Below are 26,267 nucleotides of genomic sequence, written 5' to 3'. Positions count from 1 at the left end.
TTTCTGTATCAGCGTAGATTGTAGGATATTGACTCAGCAGACCTTGATGTTAATCATAAGGAAAGACCATAGGCTCAATTCAGTGGCGAAGGCTCGGCCAGGTTTATTGTCAACAGAGCAGGTTATCAGTGCCCCGGCTCACTGGTTACAGGTACATTAACATGTATATGCCAGTGACAAGTTATCAACTCAATGAATATAACGTTTTCCCTAGGCCAATACAAATATACTCCTCCTATTACTCCTCTTTTTTACGTTGATCAAAACAAGTTATGTATTGCATTCCAGATGTTATTAGTTACCATTCTTATGCCTTGTACCTGATAGATCAAACAAAACATCCTCATCCATTATCCTGACATTCCCTCCTTTTCTTATGTCGGGTCTGTGTGTTCCTGTACCATCTTCTCAGGAATGCGCTTACTTGTTTAGCTGATGCCTAGTTCGGTTATTCTATCAAGGTCTGCTTTGGTTCAGTCTCCTTTGATTCATGCCTAGGGCTCCAGCAAGGCCTACAGTAGTTACTCTGATATTGTACCAGCTCCTTTCCAGGATTCTTTTCTGATTACTGAATACAACACATTTTCCGCCTTCTCAACATTTAGACTACATTTCAATAGTCTTGTTAGATGGGGCATCATAATGGATGTATGGATTCATGAGATAGATTAACTGTGGCTGGGTCTCTAGAACCAGTTCTACCAAGTTGTCTGTTGTAATGCTAGAGAGTCTCAGACAATCGCAGTCATTCAGTGTGTTACCTTTCTCAATTGCATGTAGAAGGGAATGGCTACAGAGTGTAACAGATGTTTATTGTAGTCTTGGTCAATCCTAATTCAGACTGGAAATTAACTTCCCTCAATGTTAAAAATGTGTCTTAACAACTGGAACAATTTACCAATGGTAGTAGCGGATTCTCTGTTACTGGCAGTTTTTAAATTGAGATTGGATGGTTCTCTAAAACATATGGTCTAGTTCAAATGGGTATTAATTCAGGGAAGTCCTATGGCTTGTGTTATCCTGGAGGTCCGACTAGAGGATCACAATGGTCCCTTCTGGTGTTGTGTATGAATCTAATCTGTGAATCAGTTTGAGTCACATACCCTTCCTGAACAAGTCTTTGGGACTTGCTTGCTGTCAGAATTTTAGATAACTTAAGACCTTGATTCTGAAGTTTTTTAGCATCCACCTTATTTCCAAAGAGAAAACACTCACTAGTACATGCAGGAAAACTTGCTAAATCTGTTTAACACTGCTAGGTTATTCATATAGTAATACAGACAGATGATTGCACTCCTGTGCAAATTTTGTTTCTTAATATGTATGGGAAATAGACTATATTTTTTCCTCCAAACTCTTTTCCCAGTATGTAACCAGGGTTGTTTTATCCTTGGAACCAATGTTCATTTGACAAGCCTTGCCTAGGACTCTGTGTCTACATTGCATCTGGGAGCAAGCCACCCAGCCCATGTCTACAGACTTATCCTGGTGGGGCTCATGCTAGTGCTCTAAAAATAGCTGTGTTAGATGTTGCTGTGTTAAGATCAGCGTGGTCTCTCAACCCACCCCACTGCCCCAGGCTTGAGATCCCAAGTTGCAACTGAGCCCCAAGAACAAAGCAACATCTATACCAGGGGTCTCAAAGTCGCCCGGCAGAGTCAGCCATGGAGGCAGCATCATTAGTTGCCGGGCAGAGTCAGCCATAAAGGCACCGTCACTTTTTTCCACAATGAATATAAACAAGTCGAAATACTGAACACAACTATCTGATGCACACCTTGCTGCAATCCTGAAGGTTTCAATTGGTCAGTCACTGAGGCCAAACATCAGCAAACTGACAGAACTAAAGCGTTACCAGGTGTCTGGTAAACACTAAAAACTCTCTGGCAGGCGAAGAATTCTATAAAGCTGTATAACAGTTTTATTCTTTCTAAGAAATTTGAAATCAAAAATACAATATAAATGTTTTCTTTTTTGAACACCATCTTCAGTGGCATTATTGGTCCGCTGGGAGGATTTGAGGACTGGCACTGGCCCTAAGGTAAATTGAGTTTGAGGCCCCTGATCTATGTGGCTATTTTCAGCGCACTAGCACAAGCGTTGTCAGCACAAGTCTCTCAACCCAGGCTGAGAGACTCACTCCCAGATTCAGAGTAGACATACCATTGATTTCTGGATGGAGGTCACCGCCTTAATCTGAAGGTAGTCTTCTCCCAAAACAGATAGGCAGGTGGTTTAGCTTTCTTAAGCTGGTGCTTTATATTTGATTACTGGAACTGTATGAATGTATTCTGAAGCATCTTGTGCATGTGTGGTCTGACATCTCAACTTAATGATAATGCAAAGGACCATATTCTTTCATTTGTCTTGCTTGTCATGCAAACTGCATTGTCCTCTTTTTGAGAAACATGTAAACTGTCTGTTTGCCTCCTTTTTTAGTGATGTATTTTGCAAAGTCACCAGCAATTCTCTTGGATCTGAAACTGTTTTAGAGAACTTTTGTTCCTTTCTAATTTGAAAAAATTGACTTCATTCAAGCATTTTAGTCTAAGATTAGGAATCCAATTAAGATGGTATTTCTTTACAGAAAGTAAAAGTATTTATCTGTATTTCTGCTTCTTTGAAAATATTAGATTCCTTTTCACCAGCTACTTTTCTCTTCAAATTTGGTAGGTAAAAATATGTAATTACCAATTTTAACCTTCCAGTGGGGAAATAAATAAGTGCCCAGTCAAATTATAGTCTTAAGACTAAAAGCTTGACTGAAGTCTTCATATATGGCAAAAAATATATTGTTGTGAAACTTTGCTTCCTACTAATTAAGGGACTTTAGTTCTAGAGTTACTAAGGCATTGGCAATTGATCTATACATGAAATACACTGACTGATATATAGCAAAGGGCCAAAAACTTTTAGAGTTAGGAGAATTCCTATCTGTCTTGTAATAGGAGCACAATCTAAAAGTGGGAATCTGGTGAAAATGTTACTTCTTGAAAAGCAGGTTTGGAAGTAAGTAAGTAACCTTCTGAAGATATACATCTCAGTGGATTACCCTTTATTCTTCTTCGAGTGATTGTTCACGTCCATTACACATTAGGTGTGCGCGCGCCGCGTGCACGGATGTCGGAAACTTTTTCCCTTAGCGGCTCCCGTCGGGCCGGTGGGGCCCCCTCCTTCCCGCCAGAGCGGCGCCCCGCTCCAGGGTATATATATCCCTGCCGACCCGACCCCTCCAGTTCCTTCTTACCGTCCGTGGCGGCGTTGGAACAACTCTGCCTCTCGTCTGAGAGTGTCCCTTAGCAATAGTCATTAGTGTTATCTAGCAGTTATCAGTTAGTTTGTAGTAGTGTTGAGCCAGTAGTTAACGGCTCATTAGGGTACTTAAAGTTCCTGCCGGGGTTGTTTGTTCAGCCCCGGCACCGGCCCTGGGCGGCGGGGTATGCCACACGCCCAAGGCTTCAAGGCTTGTGCCACGTGCCGCAGGCCTATGCCATTGAGCGACCCCCACGCTTCGTGTCTCCGTTGCCTGAGGGAGGCTCACCAGAAAGAGCACTGCAAGATCTGCAAGGCCTTTAAGCCCAGAACTAAAAAAGAGAGGGACTTTCGCCTTAAGCAGCTGCTCATGGAGACGGCGTTACAGCCCTCCACTTCGACGGCACCGTCTGCCTCCGTGCGGAGCGCCCTGGCATCGGTGCGGGAACCGGCGCCGGCGGGTCACCCGAAGCCCGCGGCACCGACCCAGCGGGGAAATACACGATGCCGATCGTCTTCGCCGGCGAAAGCGAAGGGCCAACCTAAGGCCCGAGGATGCTCCCCGCACAAGAGGGCGGCACCGGTAAAGACCTCGAGTGCCCCTAAGGCCGATACGGCCCCAACACGGACCCCGGTAGTGGCTCCGGCGCCGAAAGGCCCGTTGAGCCCCAGGATGGGCGCGTCGAGCGAGGATGAAGGGCTGGAGGAGCTCGTGGAACAGCCCTCCACTCTGGACACGTTTGAGGCAGCTAAGGACCTCATTGCTTTGTCCGTTGAGGCCCCGGCACGCGCTGAGGGCGCCCCGCCGATGCTGCCGTGCAGAGGCAAGCCAGCAATGGTGCGCCCATCACAGTCGCCGTCTCGGCACCGCTCCAGGAACCGGTCGAGCTCCGCCTCGGTGGACTCCCAGTTGCCCTTGGCGCAGGAAGCACCGCAGCAGTCGGGCTTCAGCAAGCGGTCGGCACCGACTCAGCAACCGAGCACGAGTCGGCACCGCGAAGCGTCGTCGGTTCATTACCCAAAGCCGACCAGCCGTAGCCGTTCCCAGTCCCGCGATCACCGGTACCGTTCCAGGTCCAGGTCGGCGAGGCGCTATTCCAGGTCCTGGTCGCGGAGGCGCTACTCCCCAAAACCGGACCGGCACCATCCTATGGCTCCACCGTGGCCTTCCAGGTCACCGTCCGTGGTCTCGGGGACTGACTCAGACCGGTACGGCGGGTATGCCCATAGGTCACAGGCCAGCAGGGACTACGGTCAGTCCCAATGGGGCCAACCAAGCCAATGGCCATTCTGGACACCCTGGGCCTACCACCAGCAAGGGCCCCCATCGAGGGCCTCGAGATCCGGGCCATCCGGGTACCGATCCCGCTCCCCGCGGCACCGTCCGCCATCGTATAGGGAGGCAACGGTCTCTAGACCACCGGAGTGGGAAGGAGTGGACTCGGCACCGAGTACGGTGCCGTCCCAATCCCACGCTGCGGGTCAGGCCGCAGAGGAACAATTGGCTGATGCCGGATTTCAGGACAATGAGGATGGGCAGAAGGCCCCGACCTCTTCCTCCTCGCCAGACGAGGCGGTAGCGGGCACAGTGGTGTCCGGCCCTCCCCCGATTGACCATCGGGCACACCAAGACCTGCTTCGCCGGGTAGCCCTCAATCTGGGCTTGCAAGCGGAGGAGACTGTAGAGCAGGACGACCCCATGGTCGATATCCTGAGGATCGCCAATCAGCAGGCGATTCTAAACAGGCACAATTTTAACTCTTGGGCATCAGTTGCCAAGTTTAAGAACTCCCTCCCACCTGACGCGCATCAGGAGTTCACGGCCCTGGTGGATGAGGGAATGGCAGTGGCCAAGACCTCATTACAGGCCGCACTAGACTCAGCCGACGCTGCGGCTAGAACAATTGCGTCGGGAGTCGTGATGAGGCGTTCGGCGTGGTTGCAGGCTTCAGGTCTCCCGCCAGAGGTGCAGACCACGCTGCAGGACCTCCCGTTTGAAGGTTCGGGCTTGTTTTCCGACCAGACGGACGCCAGGCTACATAGCCTTAAGGACTCACGAGCGACCCTTAAGTCGTTGGGTATGCACACTCCGGTAATGCAGCGTAAGCCCTTTAAACCCCAGCCGCCGCAAAGGCAATACCACCCTCGCCCCCGACACGAGCCGTACCGCCGTCGAGGCAGGGATAACAGGCAGAGACGTAACAATACGCCTAACCAGGGCCAGAGTCACGGCCAGGGCAAGCCACAGCCAGGGAATAAACCAGGCTTTTGAAGCTACGCCCGAGGACAGCGTACCATATTCCATACCGGATCCTCCTCTGTTTTTCAAAGACCGCCTGTCCCATTTCTACTGGGCATGGTCGCGCATAACATCGGACCAATGGGTCCTGCGCACAGTGAAGGTGGGCTATACCCTCCAGTTTTCCTCGCCCCCTCCCTGCCATCCCCCTTCCCCGTCCCTCTTCAGGGACCCTTCTCACGAGCAACTTCTCACGCAGGAGGTTCAGACTCTTCTCGCTGCTGGAGCAGTAGAAGAGGTCCCAACAGACCTGAGGGGAAAAGGATTCTACTCCAGATACTTCCTGATCCCCAAGGCAAAAGGAGGCCTCCGTCCTATTTTGGATCTGCGCGATCTAAACAAGTTTCTGATCAAAGCTCGCTTCCGTATGGTCTCCCTGGGAAGTATTATCCCATCCCTGGATCCGGGGGATTGGTATGCTGCCCTCGATATGAAAGATGCCTATTTTCACATCGCAATCAAGCCGGCCCACAGGCGATTCCTGCGCTTCGTTGTCGACCAGTGCCATTTCCAATTTACGGTCCTGCCCTTTGGCCTGGCGTCAGCACCACGAGTGTTCACGAAATGCATGTCCGTGGTAGCAGCCTTCCTTCGAAAGAGAAGGATGCGTGTGTTTCCGTACCTGGACGATTGGCTACTCGCGGGCAGGTCGGAGGCCGAGGTCCGATCTCACGTGACGCTGGCCTTGCAGACGTTCGACAAGCTCGGCCTCCGGGTCAATGTGCCCAAGTCCACGTTAGTCCCCACACAGAGGCTGGACTTCATAGGTGCAACCCTGGACTCGGTAACCGCACAAGCGAGCCTACCAGAGGCACGGTTCATGTCAATTCACAGAGCCGTAAGCTCGGTCCAAAAGTTCCCCACGACAACGGCAAGGTGTTGCATGCAGCTTCTGGGGCATATGGCAGCTTGCACACACGTGGTCAGACATGCCCGCCTGAGGCTCCGGCCTTTACAGTTGTGGTTCGCCCACACGCATCGCCCCAACAGAGACCCATTGGATCAAGTAGTCACGATCCCAAACCAGGTGCTCGGCTCGCTACGCTGGTGGCTCGATCGCCAACAGGTATGCGAAGGGATCCCCTTCGCTGCCCCACAGCCCACTCTGACGTTGGTAACAGATGCATCGAACCTGGGTTGGGGGGCGCACCTGGGGGAACTGCGGACCCAAGGGCTGTGGTCCAGAGAAGACAAGCTGCTTCACATCAATCTGAAGGAGCTAAGAGCGGTTCGCCTCGCCTGTCAGACCTTCCGCGCCACCTTAAAAGGTCACAGCGTGGCAGTCCTGACGGACAACACTACCGCCATGTTCTATATAAACAAGCAGGGCGGGTCACGGTCTTCTCCCCTCTGTCACGAGGCACTCCAATTATGGAACTTCTGTATAGCCCATGCAATACACCTCATCGCGACGTATCTTCCGGGGATTCAAAACGGCTTAGCAGACCGCCTCAGCCGATCCTACCGAATGCACGAATGGACGTTGAGGCGAGACGTCCTGCATTCGATCTTCCGGAGGTGGGGCTTTCCCTGGGTGGATCTATTCGCCACCAGGGACAACAGTCAATGCCCTCAGTTCTGCTCGTTCCAGAACCTCAGCCGGGGATCATTAGCAGATGCTTTCATGATCCCATGGGGAGGGAGCCTGAGATATGCCTTCCCTCCGTTCCCACTCATACACAAGGTTCTCCTCAAGACCCGCAGGAACAGGGCGACGATCATACTTATCGCCCCGGCCTGGCCACGCCAGCATTGGTTCACGTCCCTGCTGGAACTGTCCATAGCAGATCCAATCACCCTCCCCCTCCATCGCGACCTAGTCACGCAAGACAAAGGTCGCCTACTCCACCCGAACCTGTCTTCGCTACATCTCACGGCATGGTATCTCTCTGGCTGAATGATGCAGAACACAGGTGCTCTCACCAAGTCCAGCAAATCCTCCTTAATAGTAGGAAGCCCTCTACAAGAGCGACCTACCTGGCAAAATGGAAAAGGTTCTCCCACTGGTGTGAGCCTCAACGCATACAGCCTTTACAAGCCTCAGTTCCGTCGATCCTGGACTACCTACTGCACCTCAAGAATCAAGGGCTTGCGCCCGCCTCAATTAGAGTTCACTTAGCTGCTATCTCGGCCTTCCATCCGGGAGAGTTGGGAGTGTCCGTGTTCTCCAACCCCACAGTGGCCCAATTCCTCAAGGGGCTGGAAAGGGTGTTTCCCTACTCGCGCCCGCCTGTCCCGGCGTGGAGTCTGAACCTAGTCCTAACAAGACTCATGAGTCCCCCCCTTTGAGCCCCTAGCCACTTGCTCCCTCACGCACCTCTCGTGGAAGGTGGCGTTTCTCGTGGCCATCACATCGGCCGGAAGGGTATCGGAATTGAGAGCCCTCTCTTCGGAACCACCCTATACAGTGTTCCATAAGGATAAGGTGCAACTGAGGCCGCACCCCAAATTCCTCCCAAAGGTGGTATCACAGTTTCACATGGGGCAGGACATTTGCCTACCGGTGTTTTTTTCTAAACCCCATACGGACCCTCACCACCACAGCCTACATACCCTGGATGTCCGAAGGGCGTTGGCATTTTACCTGGAACGGACCAGGCCGTTCCGCAGAACACCCCAGCTGTTCATTGCTATTGCGGAACGTATGAAAGGCTTGCCTATCTCGACACAGCGCTTGTCGGCATGGATTGTGCATTGTATACGCACTTGTTATGAGCTCGCCAATGTTCCGGCCCCGGAGATCCGGGCCCACTCGACTAGAGCCCAAGCGTCCTCAACGGCCTTCTTGGCGCAGGTCCCTATCCAGGAGATCTGTAAGGCAGCCACCTGGTCGTCCGTACATACGTTCACAGCCCACTACGCGATCCATCATCAGACCAGAGAGGACGCGATGGTCGGTCGGGCTGTGCTACAGTCAGTTGTACCTTGACTCCTACCCACCTCCAATGGTAAGCTTGGGAATCACCTAATGTGTAATGGACGTGAACAATCACTCGAAGAAGAAAGAACGGTTACTTACCTTCTGTAACTGTTGTTCTTCGAGATGTGTTGTTCACGTCCATTACACTTCCCACCCTCCTTCCCCTCTGTCCGAGTCTCCGGCAAGAAGGAACCGGAGGGGTCGGGTCGGCAGGGATATATATACCCTGGAGCAGGGCGCCGCTCTGGCGGGAAGGAGGGGGCCCCACCGGCCCGACGGGAGCCGCTAAGGGAAAAAGTTTCCGACGTCCGTGCACGCGGCGCGCGCACACCTAATGTGTAATGGACGTGAACAACACATCTCGAAGAACAACAGTTACAGAAGGTAAGTAACCGTTCTTTCTCATCCTCTCAGACTTTGAGACAGTAAAATTTCTGATTTTTAACTGTTCTGTTAATTGGAATGTGTTTGGGGGCTTTTCACTTGCTGGCATGACAAGGGCTGACCATGGTACATTGAGATGGCACCTTAGGCACTCTGTAAATGGCTGCCTGGGACTCGCTGTCTGTCTTCCTCACCCTGTGTCTCCCTCCTCCCGCTGCCTTCTACCCACCCCCATGTGCCTAATGGTCTGAAACTAAGAACTAAAGGAGTTCACACCTTGTCTTGCATTGGGAACACACTCAAGTGAGAGAATCAACTGAGATGTAGATCTTTAGCATTCAGGAAATACAGGTATGTAACTTAATTTGCATGCAAATAAAGAACCTACAGATATTGTGGATTCAACTAATTCCCATGAAAAATCTCTCTAAAACATACTGATATACTAACTCTAACTGAAAAAAGCTGTCATCTTGTTATCAACAGGCTATGAAATATTTGTCCTATTTACTGTATCCACTGTGTATTGGAGGTGCAGCTTATTCACTTCTGAATGTGAAATATAAAAGGTAGGGTGCTACAAATTGTTATAAAATATGTAATTAAAGATTAATCACCCTTTTAAAAATTGTAATTACCCTTTTTGGTGTTAATTGATGTGAGATAATGGGGTTGCAGAAGTCTTTTGTTCTAAGGGGCATTTGATCAGTCAGGTAGGTAGTGATTGGAAATTGGTGGCTGACAACCTCTTTGAAGTCTTAGTTTTATTCTTAGGGATATTCACATTACAGCCATCTTCTCTGTTCTGGGGTCTGTGATATTGGGTGCAAATGTACTACCTCATTCTCAGTACACAAAAAGTTAACTTCCACTTCATTCCTTACTGATAGGAAAAGCCATAAGAAGAGCTGCTGGAGAGGCCAGGAGAATGTGTCAGTAGGAAGTCAGGGGTCCACACTTATGTGCTGAGTTCTGGATGAACCCCAGTTTACAGAAACTTTTTGCTATGTTTGCTTTTGTTAACTCATTCTGACTTTTTCCTGCTGCTTATTACTTTTTATTTCTGCTGAGTTTGCCCACTAACTTACAAGCACCCGTAGTCACCTCAATGGACAGGTCAAGGATTGAATGGATATGGAGACTGAACTACCTTTATCTCCAGAGGCTGGCCATTCCCTAAATTATGTTGGATTGAATGTTGAAGATTGAAATTTTACCTTGGTTGTCTAGGGAAGCTTGTCATAACGGTCTGAGCAGTTCCTTTTCTGTAGATAAAGAACTTCTGTCTCTATTGCTTTCACTATGGTATTTTTCACAAGCATTAAATCCATGTTTTTAAAAAGGAAAATATTGAGGTGGGTATGTAAGAATGCAAAAATGGAGAAGGCAAGTCCGTGCACTCATATTGCTTTCCAATTAAATCATCCAGGAGTCATTTAAAAATATTTCAAAAGATCTTCCTCATGCCCAAACCTGTTCTGAGTGCTCCAGCCTATGCTGCCAGCCTCAACCCACTACAGTTTATAGAAATATTAGTAACTGGTTAATTAGAAAAACTTGTGAATTAGCCACTTATATTTGACTGGATGTTAAAAATGAGACATATTTTAGAAAAAGCAACTTCATTTCCCAATTTGAATATTAAGCCCTGTCTATATGAGAAATTTGCACTGCAGTAACAACATAGATATAATCTTAATGGAGCAAATTCTAACATAGAGACATATTGCACCAACATCAAGTGAGTCTTACTCTAATACAATAGAGTAATTTTATCACATTAAGTTGCACCAGTATAAACCCCATGTAGTAACTATGCAGATTAGAGACATCTGCACTGATGTATCTACAATGTAGAATGCGCCTACAGGAAAGATAGTTTTGTGATTTTAAGGCACCGGACTGGGACTCAGAAGACATGAGCTCAGTTAGTTTTCTGTCGTAATCTGCTTATATCACCTTGAGCAAGTCACTTAATCTCTGCCTCAATTCCCCACCTGTAAAGTTGGGAATAATATGTCCTTTGTCTCCTCTATTTAGATTGGAACAAAGAGTTCTGTGGCACCTTATAGACTAACAGATGTATTGGAGCATAAGCTTTCGTGGGTGAATACCCACTTCGTCACCCACGAAAGCTTATGCTCCAATACATCTGTTAGTCTATAAGGTGCCACAGGACTCTTAGTCTGGATCTGTAAAAAGCAACAAACATAGCTACCCCTCTGATCTATTTAGATTGTAAACTTCTTAGTGTTTGGGACTTTCTGTTAATATGTGTTTGTACAACACCTAGCACAGAGGAGCTCCTATCTCAGTTGGGAAAATAAAGAAAAAATATATAGGTTTCTAAGAACAATTTTTTGGATCTCCTTAATTACCGGAAGATTATTTAAATCATTATTAAATGTTGAAAAATGACAATGTTTGCCATTTCTTAGAACAATAAATTACAAAAGACATAACTCATCAAAACTACATCAGCAAGGAAGTGCCATAGAACAATTAACCATAGTTTAATAATGGTGTAACTTAATTTGTAGGCTATTGCAAATTCTGTTAATCATTTTGTGACTACTCACTAAGGCCAAAACTTCACTGTAAATATATTTCTGCTAACATAGTGGAACATAATGTAATCTGTACAATGACGCTGTGTTCTCTTACATTAAGCTCAAAATTCATATTGACCTTTTTACTGCTCTATTACACTGCAAACTCAAGTCTTGATTTGCTTTCCATCACCTGTAGCATTACTTATTTCTAGCTTTATGTACTCACTCCATTGGACATCTGTTTTTGTTAGCTTACATTTTTCCCAGTTGAATCTCATTTTATTCACTTCTCATGTTTCCAGTATCTCTACTGTAAAATCCTATATTCCTTCTATCTTCATTAATATTTGCAATTTTGTATAATCTGCAAACTAATAATCCCTATGTGTCTCCTGGTCCTTCCCCCATGAATATACCGTCACCCGGTCCTTTACTGAGTTTTCATTGTACAATAGCATTCCTTTCAAAGCCAATTTGAATCAATGAGTTTTTCAAAATCCTGAAAAGTTATTCACTCATTGATACAGCTCCCTACTTGTGCTGGGACATTTCATGTCACAGTAAAACACTTCACAATACAGCAAAATACCCCCTCTGAAATCTTATCAAATTAAAGAGGTTAATGAGATGTGAAGGAAGTGTCATTTTTGTTTTTAAAAGTTTTTAACTTCATTCTCTTCCATGTTAAACATTTTCTAGGAGATGATGATCTCTGAGAGTTGTCGGTTTAGTGTTGCATTTTGGTTGCGGGGAGGAAAAGGAAAAATAATTACACTGTCTCTTATTTTTAGCTGGTATTCTTGGTTGATTAACAGCTTTGTTAATGGTAAGTATCTGTGTATTTTCATCTCATAATATACGTATATTTATTTATTTAGTTTTATATTAAAGCCAGGAATTTCAAAAATAGCCTAAAATTGGGCTGGCTTCAGTAGGTGGTGTTGAGTGCTTAACATTTGAAAAAAAACAAAAACAGATCACTTATTTAGGTGCCTAAGTGTAGATGTAGTAGCCTGAGTTTGTTCCTATTTTTTTAAATGCTGGCCTAGATTTCTTTTCTTTTTTTTTCTTTTTTTCTTTAATTTTACAGGTGACATTTCAAAATAAAATTTGGACATCTCAGATTTTGTAACTGTGTGATATGGGGTTGTCATGATTTGGCTGTGCATCCCAAAACAATAGCAGTCAAATAGAGGAGCAAACAGGGAGGAAAAAAAGACCTTAAAATAGTGGTATAATAGAACATAGTCCATTAGAGCAGGGGTTCTCAAACTTCATTGCACTGCGACCCACTTCTGACTGCAAAAATTACTACATGACCCAGTGTCCTGTATTACTCTAGATTCTAGAATCTAGAATCAGAGCCAGTGTTAAGGGGTGGTAAGCAGGGCAATTACCACATTCCACAGGGGGCCAAGCGAAGCTAAGTTGCTTGTGTGTTGGCTTCAGTCCCGCCCTTGGCAGCAGAGAATCTTAACACCAGCCCTGGCGACCCTATTAAAAAACTTGTGACCCACTTGGTGTCGTGACCCAGAGTTTGAGGACCGCTACATTAAAATAAACCACAGAGTGAGGATGATTACACGTGTATCTTGCACTTGTGCACCTCCCTTTAGGATACGTTCACACTGCAGCTGGAAGCGTGCTTCCCAGCTAGGGTAGACAGATGCACACTAGCTGTGCTTGAGCTAGTGCTATTTTTAGCGCGTTGGCTTGAACAGAGCTAATATATGTCTGTCTACCCAAGCTGGGAAGCACACTCCCAGCTTCAGTGTAAATGCTTCAGTGTTCATGCTAAGGAGACTTGTGTACATGAAAAGGGAAAACAGATGTCTATCAAACAGAAAGTGTATTCATTTGAATGGAATACTTACTTGCTCTTTGTGGTATATACCTTAAAATATGTTCATATTGTATCTTCAGGGGTATATGCTTTTGGATTCCTATTTATGTTGCCCCAGCTGTTTGTGAATTATAAGGTATGTCTAAATGTTTATAATGGGATATTTTTGGCTTTCAGTATCTATAACTTATTCTCATTTTTGTTACAAATTATGTTTACATTTCTTGTAGATGAAATCAGTTGCACATTTACCATGGAAGGCATTCACATATAAAGTAAGTAAAGCTGTAATTTCAAAAACTTGTGCTACCAAAAGCAACAGAGGGTCCTGTGGCACCTTTGAGACTAACAGAAGTACTGGGAGCATAAGCTTTCGTGGGTCAGAACCTCACTTCTTCAGATGCAAGAGAAGTGAGGTTCTGACCCACGAAAGCTTATGCTCCCAGTACTTCTGTTAGTCTCAAAGGTGCCACAGGACCCTCTGTTGCTTTTTACAGATTCAGACTAACACGGCTACCCCTCTGATACTTGTGCTACCAAGACAGCAATTGTTTTTTACTTGAGAAGGGGACAATAATGTGTAGCTTAAATGTGAATTTTTAGTATTAAACTACCAGTTTAACCCAGCACAAATTTAATTTTTTTTGTAATTTTTTCTATTTGCTAAGAAAGTTATGACTCCTTCACTTTTTTTATTGTGGCTTTCCTATAATGTAAATTATTTTAGCTTCCTAGTTTTGATGGAGTTGACTGGTTTTGCCTGGCTGCAATCTTTCGTATTCGTAAAATACTTAAAATGCATATATTCAATAAAATAGTAATAGAATTCCATTGATTTGCTAAATATGTTGCAAACTGAAAGACAGTTCTGGGAAAAAGTCAAGACCTCATGTACTCTACAATACCAAGGAGTTCCCCACGTTGCAGCAATACTGTGTTCCAAAATCTCTGTTCACATTATTAAACAGTGTAAATTAAGCTATTTTGTTTTTGTAAACCAGCAGAAAGCCTAAAATGGTAGCCTTACTCCTGGGGGAATTCTGCACCACTTCACAATGCAGAATTTTGCAGAAATTAATGTGTGCAGAGAATTTCCTTTCTCCCACAGAAATAGGCTGCAGAGCTGGTGACTGCCACAAGGGGCTGCTGGACCCGGCAGAGCCCAGCTTGCACATAGAAGACACTGCCAGGGGGAGGGAGCGGGAGCTAGAGGGTTCCCAGCAGCAGCAGTTCCCTGCCTGCCCTGTGGGAAGGAGTCATGGAATCATAGAATATCAGGGTTGGAAGAGACCTCAGGAAGTCATCTAATCCAACCCCCTGCTCAAAGCAGGACCAATTCCCAACTAAATCATACCAGCCAGGGCTTTGTCAAACCCTTAAAAACCTCTAAGGAAGGAGATTCCATCACCTCCCTAGGTAACCCCATTCCAGTGCTTCACCACCCTCCTAGTGAAAAAGTTTTTCCTAATAATCAACCTAAACCGGCCTGTAGAGGAGTGGACTCACCCCTGCGGCGCCTCCTGCTGGTGATTCCCAGGAATTAGCTTGTTCCAGTTCCGGAGCACCCTCTGCAGGCCGGTGATCTGCCTGTCCTCTGGCCCCCATGTCCCTCCCTGGACCCCGGTGCCCTTGTACCTGGGGTGCTGCCCCTTAGCAGTAACCCTTCAGTCTTAGGGTCTCCCCTCTCTGGGGATCCCCCACCCACTATTCCCACCTCGTCTCAAAATAAGGCTACTGCCAGCCATCGTCTAGCTCCACGCCCTGGGGCAGACTGCAGTATCAGCCTACTCATCACTGGCAAGGTTGGGTTTGGACCTGCTGCCGTGGCCTACCCCGGGCTGCCCTGTGCAACCCCCAGTACCTTTTAGCCCAATGCTAGGCCATAGCCTGGGGCTTTCCTAGGCTGGAGCGCCCCAGCGCCTCTGCCTTTCCGCAGCCCTGCTCCACTCAGGTACCCTGTTTAAACTCCCTGCAGCCATGCCCATCTCCCTCTACATGCAGAGAGAGATTTCTTCTGGGCCTCTAGCTCACAGCCTTTTATAGGGACCAGGTGGGCCTGATTGGGGTATGGCCCAGCTGCGGCTGCTTCCCCAATCAGCCAAGGCTTGCTGCTTTCCTAGCAGCAGCCCTCTCCAAGACTGCTTTTACCCCTGCAGCCCTCTTTCAGGGCTGATTTCAAGCCCTCCAGGGCAGGAGCGGGTGTCCACCCCGCTACATTCCCCCACTGCAACGTGAGACCATTACTCCTTGTTCTCTCATCTGATACCACTGAGAACAGTCTAGATCCATCCTCTTTGGAACCCCTTTTCAGGTAGTTGAAAGCAGCTATCAAATCCCCCCTCATTCTTCTGCAGACTAAACAAGCCCAGTTCCCTCAGCCTCTCCTCATAAGTCATGTGCTCCAGCCCCCTAATAATTTTTGTTGCCCTTCGCTGGACTCTTTCCAATTTTTCCACATCCTTCTTGTAGTGTGGGGCCCAAAACTGGACACAGTACTCCAGATGAGGCCTCACCAATGTCGAATAGAAGGGAATGATCACGTCCCTCGATCTGCTGGCAATGCCCCTACTTATACAGCCCAAAATGCCGTTAGTCTTCTTGGCAACAAGGGCACACTGTTGACTCATATTCAGCTTCTCGTCCACTATAACCCCTAGGTCTTTTTCTGCAGAACTGCTTCCTAGCCATTCGGTCCCTAGTCTGTAACAGTGAATGGGATTCTTCCGTCCTAAGTGCAGGACTCTGCACTTGTCCTTGTTGAACCTCATCAGGTTTCTTTTGGCCCAATCCTCTAATTTGTCTAGGTCACCTACCCTCCAGCGTATCTACCACTCCTCCTGCCCTCCAGCGTATCTGCAAACTTGCTGAGAGTGCAGTCCACGCTATCCTCCAGATCATTAATGAAGATATTGAACAAAACCGGCCCCAGGACCGACCCTTGGAGCACTCCGCTTGAAACCGGCTGCCAACTAGACATGGAGTCATTGATCACTACCAGTTGAGCCCAACGATCTAGCCAGCTTTCTATCCACCTTATAGTCCATTCATCCAGCCCAAATTTCTTTAACTTGCTGGCAAGAACACTGTGGGAGACCATTTCCAAAAGCTTTGCTAAAGTCAAGGAATAACACGTCCACTGCTTTCCCCTCATCCACAGACCCAGTTATCTCCTCATAGAAGGCAATTAGGTTGGTCAGGCATGACTTGTCCTTGGTGAGACGGCAGCACGCAGTAAGCTCCACACAGCCTGATGCTGGGTCCCAGGCTTGTTTCTCCCTCTGGTTCCCTGGGCTCTGAGGGGGGTGCCCTGTGGCTGGCCACTAGGGAGGAAGGAGTGTGGGTGTCTGGGCAAGGGTGGGGCTGTAGCTCGGCACTGGGTTGGGAGGGGTGCAGGTGTCTGGGCGGGTGGGAGGGGGAAAGAGGGTGCGGGTATCTGGGCCAGGGAGGCTCTGAGCGGGAGGGGCTTTGGGTGTTTGACACCTCCTCCCCCCTCCAGCTGGGCTCTGGAGTGGGGGAGGGGGCAGAGAAACAGGAACTGGGTTGTCGTCAGAGTTTCTTTAATTCTCTACTCCTGGGGGGATTTGTGTGTGTGTGTGTCTGTATTGTTACATATATACTTGCTGACAGGTATTTTGGAATAAATTACCAAAATAATCGAGACTGGCATGATAATGTAGTTATTTTGACAAATAAAATTTGCAGAATTTTAAAATATCGTGTGCAGAATTTTTATTTTTTTTTGGCGCAGAATTGGCACTTTTTCAATATTGATAACGATAGCAAAAACATCCAACAAGTGTGTTTATCCCATCATAGGTTGCCTCCCACACTTACCTAGATGGAAACCTAATGTAAAAATGAATAAGACAGAGGCATCTTTACTAATTATTTATTTTCCTACTTAATCTTTAAAACAACCATTTTAATCTAAATGAATCTGCCACGGAGTTTAGGATGCAGAAGGCCATATAAAGAATAAAATTAGACTTGCAGTATTGTATTCTGTAATTTTCAATAAAATTCTCTACATTTCTGATAGATAACATGATCTCCTGAATAAACAAAATCAGATATAAGTGCAGGAAGGACTCAGAGTCCAGATCTATTGTAGCATAGTAAATCACACTGTCCTTTTGAGCAAAACATAAATCTGTCTAGAGAGTCCCTTCTTGTCCTATTGAGAATGTATAGACTAGGGGTGGGCAAACTTTTTGGCCTGAGGGCCACATCTGGATATAGAAATTGTATGGTGGGCCATGAATGCTCACGAAATTGGATATTGGCCGGGGGGGGGGGGGGGGGCTCCAGCTTGGGAGGTGGGGCTGGGAATGCAGGATTTGAGGTGCAAGAGGGTGCTCCGGGCTAGAACTGAGGGGTTTGGAGGTGGGGAGGGGGATCAGGGCTGGGGCAGGGGGTTGGGGAGCTGGGCGGAAGGGGTCTCAGAGGTGCAGGCTCTGGGCGGTGCTTACCTCAAGCAGCTCCCGGAAGCAGCGGCATGTCCACTCTCTGGCTCCTATACAAGGAGGCATGGCACCAGCCAGGCAGCTCTGCGCGCTGCCGATCCGCAGGCGCTGCTCCCCGTAGCTCCCAGAAACAGCAGCAATTCTCCCTCCGGCTCCTACATGGAGGCATGGTGCCAGCCAGGTGGCTCTGCGCACTGCCCCGTCTGTAGACGCTGCCCCTGCAGCTCCTGTTGGCTGCAGTTCCCGGCCAATGGGAGCTGCCGGGGGCGGCGCTTGGGGTGGGAGCAGCGCCGGAGCGGGGCAAACCCCTACCCCTCTCCCCTGCGGAAGTTTGAGGGCCAGATTAAAAGTTCTGATGGGCTGGACCTGATCCACAGGCCGTAGTTTGCCCACCCCGGTATAGACCATGCCTTTACCACACACTTTATTTTTTCTTTCTATTCATGGTGAAATGTGTGTGCTTTGGGATGCTGTGGTAGGTGTGTGCAGTCTGAATGTGTGCTTGTTTCCTCAGTGAGGATGAAGTCTCATTCTGTCTGTGAGCACATTATGTCCTCACAGATAATTCTTCCTAGTGCTTAAGTAATTTCCCAAACATCTGATCATAGTCTTAGTCATAACGGGGAGTTGGTTGGTGACATGTATAGAACATAGAGGTAGATATTAGAGTTTAAATGCAGAATATCTTTGGATATTTTGACCCACAGATTGGATTGTTGTCTTGCATAGTAGTGATGTATTTTTGCTAGTTCTTTGAGACAAACAAGGAAACCAGTAGAATTTCACCCACTTTGGTTTCTTTAGGGTGTGTACTTTGAATTTCTTATACCCACTGGAGCGGTACATAGTAGACGATTTTGCCTGACCAGTTCTTTTGTATTATAACTGCGATGATATGAGAAATTTGGGGTTTGTTTCCAAAAACTGAGAATAAACTTTATATATTCTAGCTACTTGTCGTAACTGGTCATTTTATCGATATTAGAGCCTTATGATTGGAGCTCTGAAGGTGCACATATCCATGTGCTATGAAGGTTGTCTGTGACCATAGTACAGTTTTTAAAACCAATATAAAAAAAACTGCAAAACTATTTACATATGTCATACCTGTCAGTCCTCTATAGCAAAGGTTTCCTGCTTCCACAGTAAATGTCTTTTCCAGTTGCTTACAACTCTCTCAAACATTCACTTATGGGCTTAAACATTTTCAGGCTTGGTTTTGCCTTGAGAGGGAATTTTATTTGGAATGAATCAGCAAAAACATTTTGGCTCTTAAACAAAAGCAGCAAAAAGCAATCACCAAAGAAAATTTTTTGCCATTAACCATTTAAAAAAAACCTATATATCTATATCTATATCTATATATCTATATATCTATATCTATATATATATATATATATATATATATATTTTTTTTTTTTTTGAGAAGCTAATACCTAAATGGGAGGAAGTAGACAGTTTAAATGTGGCAGAGAGATAATGGTTTTGATGGACAAACTTTTTTTTTGGCAGACCAAGGAAAATACATTTTGGTTTAAGAGTTTAATAAAGATTTTTAAATTACATGTTGTTCATGTGTAATTTAAGGATTAATGGGTAACTGGTTCTCCACAAAGTGAAAGTGATCAATGAGGTATTCATGAATCCTCACATTTTCAACCGAATCAGGAATGTGGCATCATTGTAAACCTGTGGGGTTTTTTTAAGTTATGATAAAAAATAAAATATTTAGACGATGAACAGGGCCGGCTCCAGCGTTTTTGCCGCCCCAAGTAGCCCCTCTAAAGGGATCAAGATACAATAGTTTGCCACCTCAAATGGAGTTACACACACTGTTCACAAAACTGAATTAGTTTTGATTAAAGAATAAAATAAGTTTATTTAATTACAAAGAGAGAGGTTTTAAGTGAGTACAAGTAATGAGGCATCAAAGTCAGAAATGGTTACAAGAAAAACAAAGATAAAATGCTTCCTAAACCTAACAAACTAGACTGGTGACATTGCCAATACAGGCAGGCAGACCTTAAGTTAGCACCTCACTGCCAAATGCAGATACTGGTGCAGGCAGATCCATTTTTTGTCTTTAACCTGGCTGTAACTTCTCCGGTTCAAAGTTCTGGCTGTTTTTTGAGGTTTGCCTATTAGTTCTTAAATAGTGCACTGTGTTCTCAGACCTGGGTAGTAGCCCAAGTCCTGGTGTGATATTTGAAACTGACAATAGAGTTAATGTGCTACCAACTGAACTATACTTGATACCTTTGCTGAAAATATTTCTTATATTTATAGGCATTCAACACCTTCATTGATGATATCTTTGCTTTTATCATCACTATGCCAACATCGCATAGGCTGGCATGTTTTAGGGATGATGTGGTATTCCTCGTCTACCTTTACCAAAGATGGTATGTTTTCCCTCCATCCCTACTCCTCTTTTTATCCATTTTCACTGTTGTTTGTCAACTGTAGATCCATGCAGCTATGTCAACAGTAATTAGTCCGATACAAGAGACAAAAATAGTTTAGGGCTGACTTAAGACTTCTCTCTTAGTATGTTAATGTACAGTGTAATGTGTTTTGGAATCTGATAGTCCCAAGCTATACTCTTATCAATCATATAGGGCCTCTTAGGAGTGAGTTACTCATGCTTTGAGAATTAAACATAAATAGCTCATGAGTCTGATTACTCACCCTTATTTGGTGAGGGAGGAACCTACACCATCAATTCTAACAAAATCTAAGCTTGCTTTCTTAAAACTTAAAACTAACATTCCAAAAGTGAACTAATAGCATAATCTTCCTGAGTCTGCAGACAGCTCCAATACTTCTGCTACTTAGTTTGCCATGCAGCAGAGTGATATTAATAAGATTCCTAATTTTCACTGCTGCTGCTATGCAGAACTCTGTGGCAGCAGGGTAGTTGTCAATAATTCATGTCAGTTTCTTGTTGTTGGATGGGAATATTAAGAACAGAAGCAGATTTTGGAGTTATTCACTGGGAAATAGGACGGAAAAGGAGACAGAGAGGGAAAGACATTTAAACTAGCAACAGAGATGTCCCATTCTGGTGACAGCCTTTTGTAGTATGCAGGGGAGAGGAGACTCAAGGCTAAAGGTGAGTAGAGCTTCAGATTTGCAAGGCGAAGACTGATCTGAAAGATGAATCATAGGGCTGGAAGGGACCTCGAGAGGTCTAGTCCAGTTCCCTGCACTCACAGCAGGACTAAGTATTATCTAAACTATGAAGTCTCCAGGTAGGGTCTAGAGACAGCACAAAGCAGCTGGTGACGGTTATTGGCCTTCTCAGCAAGGCACTTCCAAGTGCTAGTTGGTGGAAGTTCTCCCTTCATGACTACCTTTTCTTTCTAGCTTTGAATAACTAGTGGGTTTTAGTCCTCCAGCTAGTAGGTATCTGGTATGTTTTTCAAGTCCTGTATTATGTAAACAAAGTTAAATTTAAAATAGAAAATTAAACTCTATTTAATGTTTTAAGTAAATATTATATGGTGGTTCTTTTAAAGTTTTAGCTTTATTTAAACTGATTTAGGAGTACTAAAACAGGTTAAGGAAAGTGATATTTAAAACAGTCCAGCTTCTTCTGATTGATGAATAAGGAATCAGTTTTTGGCAGATTAAACAGTGGGGTACACTGTCTTTTACCACGAATCATTGCATCATGTAACTAATGTGTGTTATTTTATCTGTAAGGCTATATCCTGTGGATAAGAGCAGAGTGAATGAATATGGAGAGTCTTATGAAGAAAAGCTGAAAAGAAAACCCCACAGAGAATAGTTAACAGTAGAAGACTATTTCTGGACTGCTGCTGGCTATGTGTATTATTTGATCTTAATGAAGAAAAAAAGATTGGATTATTTAATAAGAGTATTTTTTAAAGCTTTGACAGAACTCCATGGACAATACATCTTCTGCGTTGCCAAAATCTATTTTTGATGGTTCTTTGATGTTTCAAGATCCCTTTTATGTCTTTATGAAGAAGTCTGCCAATGTTTCTGCCAGATGTCACTTAAACAATAGTTAAACATATTTAAACTTCTCTTACATGAAAATTTAAACGAATATTAATTTGTCTTTATTGTTATGATGAACATTTTAGTGTGTGTTTTGAGATAGCCCAATTAACTGGTCATGTGGTACCTTTATTTGGTAAAGGGCTACTAGGCCATGAAGAGTACAGGTAGGCTGTGATTGTTATAGCAGAATAGAGCATCACTGCTGAACCAGGGGTTGTTAGAATTTAAAGGTATAACTTCTGGAATATACACTTTAAACTGCATCACACAACACCATTCTAGGTTGACACCGGACATGGAAGGGCTCAAATTGATGGGGGGTTAAAATCTCATGGCTGACCTAAGTTGTATGGAACTTCGAAATAAGAGTCCTCTGGCTTAAAATAGTCTTCCTGGAAGGAAGGGGAAAGTAACCCAAACAGTTAAACTTCTTAAAATATTGTCACGCTTTTAGACCATGATATGACTTTAAATCTTAATTTATTTTTAAATGGCAGAGATTTTTATTGTAAAAAGCTAGTGAGCATGTGGAGCAACTGTCAGTGACTATTTTTAGTACATATATAAAGTTGCATAAACCTTTCCTGCATTGCTAGCCAGGGTCCCTTGATTCCCCATTAAAATGGGTATTTATATGACTGACACAAAGCATTTTGATGTACTAGGAAAATACCTCTCTGAATCAGTCTTGCAGCCTTACATGTTTGCATGATAGACCCCATTGTGAACTATTGTGCCAACTCTCATATGCTTTCACAGGCAAAAGTTTCCTAGTCCTCTTGATTTGTATTTTAAATTAGGTAAAGAAAACATACAGCATTCAGCTAATTGGAAGGGGATTGCTTGAACTGATACTTGCTCAGAATATTATTTATAGAAAAAGCATAAGTAAAACAACCTTCAAAATGCGCCCATAAGTTAATTTTATTTCCAGTAGCAACAATGTTTAAAGGGTGAAGTGTCACTCTAGCTTCCTATCATGTTATCAGTTTGGATATTGTATTTATCACTGAAATTCAGCACTTCTTGCAAATTGTTAGAATATGCTAAAATAAAGTATATTCAAATAGTAGAACAGTATGCATTTAGAACCCCCATTATGCAGTTTTATGAAATAACAACTTGCATTTAGTGAGCACTATAGTTAAATAACCTGCATTGAGTAACACTGAAAATACATGTTGCTTTCCTCGCATTAATAAACAAAACATTTGATTCCCAGAACCAGCATTAGCAGCTAAAGCCTAGTTTAATTAAATGCTTTGTTTTAAAGTTAAATTGATTAACTTCTAGAGATTTTATGTGGAAAAAACCAACACTGCTGACCAAAGCTACGTCTTTCTTTTAATTTACTGCGTATTTTTGGTGGGCTGTCAGAACAGTTTTTTGGGGTTTTTTTGTTTGTTTGTTTTACTTCAATATGCCACTAAATCAAAATGTAAATAGTTCAAGTGAAGAAAATGTTGCTCTAATTTTGTCATAAATAGAAAACAATGGTTTGTTTTATACAGTAGGCTTTGTCAAATCCCAGTGTTGCAGTGGTTTGAAAGCACAAAGGCTGTCGTCCTGTAAAGACGAGGCATGTGCCTAATTTGACACACTGAGTAGTCCTACTGGATCTTAACTTCACTTACACTGAGGTCCCTTTACACCATTCTGATAGTGTAAAGCTGTCATAAAGTGGATATTAGTTTAATGCCCACTTTAAGGCCACTTTACAATTCAGTAGTTCCAAGGGCCTGATTCTCATTTCTACTAAAATCCTTTTACACTGCTATAGCAATGTAAAGTTACACATGTGCATAAGATTTTGTAGGATTGGGATTGAAGTTGAGACAACCAAGATTTTTCTCATGTTGCCAGCTGCAGCTCTGCATTTTTATGCAGACTGCTCTAGGATTCCTATTTCATAGTAGTAAACATCTAGTTTTGTATGTTGAAAATAACTTGTCCTGATATTTAGTAACTTTATACATTGGTCCTTTTTGTGCCATTTTAAAATGAATTTGAGTCATTAATTTTTCTGAAGTGGCCTCTGAAAGTCTAATTACTGCATTCAGGTAATTTACATTTATATTCAACATTCCTTTTTTGTGGGTAATTGTTTGAAAATCACTCTTACATCTTTATGTACTGTTAGTTTATTACCCTTCATAACTTTCCATGTCTTCTGGTGATATAAAAGATGAATAATTTCCCATACAACAATGGTAATGCTGAATGGAAGGTTAGAACATTTGATGTTGTAATAAAGCAACCAGGCTTTTTCAGGCTTTGAATCAGTGATTTGTTTCCTGCATTCCATTTGCAAATAAAACATGTGTGGGATGAACAGTTTGAGTTTTGATCTATTATTAGAAAGACTTAGTTACTGCATTTGTTACATAACTTAATGACGGATGAAACAGGAACTGACATTTCTTTTTTAAAAGCTTTTTTTCAGTGCAATAAAATAGTCTTACAAAATGATGAAGTGGTGTTCCATTGAATACTGCATGTTTTGAGCTATCGTCCTCTTGGTTTGAAATAGATTTAAAATGTGTCAATCTTTTCCTCCTGAATTTTTCAAACATAAATGGAAAGAGCTTCAATGCCTTTCAGAGGAGAATACTATTGAAGTGCAAGATATTATATTTTAAAATGCAGGATTATAGATGTACATTGTATTCATGATAATACATGTGTTCTTCTGGCACACTCACACACAAGATGAGCTAAGTAACCACCATTTTAGTATAGATTGTATATGACAAATCCTATGGTCTCTGTTGGATTTTAAGGGCTACATTTAGAACTTCCATAATTAAATCCCAAGCATTATTTTAAAAAATGCACAAATAAAACATTTGAGTTAAGTAGGCTGTCTTGTGCAACTTGAGACAAGCTCACCACATCTTAAATCTCCCTTAGTAATGCTCTCTCATTTGCACCGTGGCAAGAAATTGAACTATATAATGTCACAAACTATTAATAAAGGATTATCAGAATTAGGAATAGACAGTGGGATTTTAAAAGTTGCTTAAAATATTTGAAAATGTCAGCCAGCATGTTCAAGGTGGACCTGCAAGGAGTTATTCCTGATTTCTTTTTTCTGCTGCATTGATGTTATTGTTATCCTACCTTCCCACACCTAAAACTCTGCAAGGGTGCCCTACTCTCTACCCACCCACCCACCCCAAAAAAAGAAAAATTCCAGGGATGCACCAGGTTCTGGGGCCAAACAAACTCAAGCTGCAGAAGCAAATTAAAACGCAGCCTCAGCAGGGACAAACTGCTTCCTACCGTTTTTACTCTGGAAATTCCCTTGTGCTGATTGGCTGTTTGGTCCATCTGTTCCCATCCCCTTCCTCAGTTTCTTCACCTCACCATCATTCTACTTGCTCTTCAAGCTGTCCTGTTTCCTCTCCCTTTCACTATTCACCACATCTCCTTCCTTTTGTCTTTTGTTTAGCTAATTGCCCATAACAAAACTATACCCAAAGAATGTTATAAGAACTCAATCTTGGAACTAACATATTAGCAAATCATCACTTTGTTCACTCGCCCTGTAGGTTGTATCCTTTTCCTACTTCCTTTGTCTTGTCATAAAAACTGTCATATTGGATCAGACCACTCTTTCATCTATCCTGTTTGTGACAGAGGCCAGCAACAGATGCTTTAGAGAAAGGTGCAAGAAATCCTACAGTAAGCAGATGTGGGATAATTTTTCCACTATGAAGGTCTCAGCCTAATAGTTAGAGATGCTGTGAAGTATAAAGCTTTTTCTATCCCTTCCAAATTTTTTGTTAGCAATAGCTATTAGAACTCTGGATATGTTATACATATAAATGCCCAGTATCCTGACTCTTGCTAGCATTTGGTCTTAATATCCCCCTGCAATAAGTTCCAAAACCTAACTATGCATTTTGTTGAAAGTAATTTAGTTGGTTTTGAATTTCTCACCTTTTAATTTCTTTGAATGCCCCCTTTGGCTTTATATTCTGAGAAAAAACAAGTATTATAGAAGGAACTGGTAGGAAAACCTGTAAATTGAGGTTGCCTGACCCTTTCCATTATAAGACCCTGTTTTCAGTTGCTTAAACTTGGCCAAAATGTAACCATTTGGACTGAAATTTTCCATGTCTGCCTTAAACTGATTTTGGGGGGGGGGGGGGAGAGAGAGAGAGTTGCAGTTAACAGTTAAACTATTTTAGAAGGAGATGAGGAGAAAATATGTTGAATCCTTACAACTGTTTGTAAGACCAAAGCAGACTGCGAAGAGTTACAAAGGGATCTCCCAAAACTGGATGACGGGGCAATAAAACGGCAGATGAAATTCAATGTTGATAAATGCAAAGTAATGCACATTGGCAAACATAATCCCATCTCTGTATATAAAATGATGGGGTCTAAATTAGCTGTTACTACTCAAGAAAGAGATCTTGGAGTCACTGTGGATAATTCTCTGAAAACACCCACTCAATGTGCAGTGACAGTCAAAAAAGCTAACAGAATGTTGGGAATCATTAGAAAAGGGATAGATAAG

The 26,267-nt window shown here is 44.0% G+C and overlaps 1 protein-coding gene across 2 annotated transcripts in view; it reads left to right on the top strand.

Moving 5' to 3' along the window:
• CLPTM1L (CLPTM1 like) overlaps positions 1–24,076 on the top strand; it is a 104,052-nt gene extending 79,976 nt beyond the window's left edge. For both annotated transcript variants that reach the window (XM_054018288.1, XM_054018289.1), the window contains exons 12-17: positions 9,342–9,424; positions 12,199–12,233; positions 13,331–13,386; positions 13,481–13,525; positions 20,000–20,115; positions 21,419–24,076. In XM_054018288.1, the coding sequence (XP_053874263.1) occupies positions 9,342–9,424; positions 12,199–12,233; positions 13,331–13,386; positions 13,481–13,525; positions 20,000–20,115; positions 21,419–21,503 (420 nt within the window). In that variant the 3' untranslated portion in view covers positions 21,504–24,076. The remainder of the gene's footprint in view (positions 1–9,341; positions 9,425–12,198; positions 12,234–13,330; positions 13,387–13,480; positions 13,526–19,999; positions 20,116–21,418) is intronic.
• Positions 24,077–26,267: the final 2,191 nt, after the last annotated feature.

Source organism: Malaclemys terrapin, chromosome 2 (assembly GCF_027887155.1).
Source record: "Malaclemys terrapin pileata isolate rMalTer1 chromosome 2, rMalTer1.hap1, whole genome shotgun sequence".
NCBI lineage: Eukaryota > Metazoa > Chordata > Testudines > Emydidae > Malaclemys > Malaclemys terrapin.
This window is presented reverse-complemented; position numbering and strand designations above follow the sequence as displayed.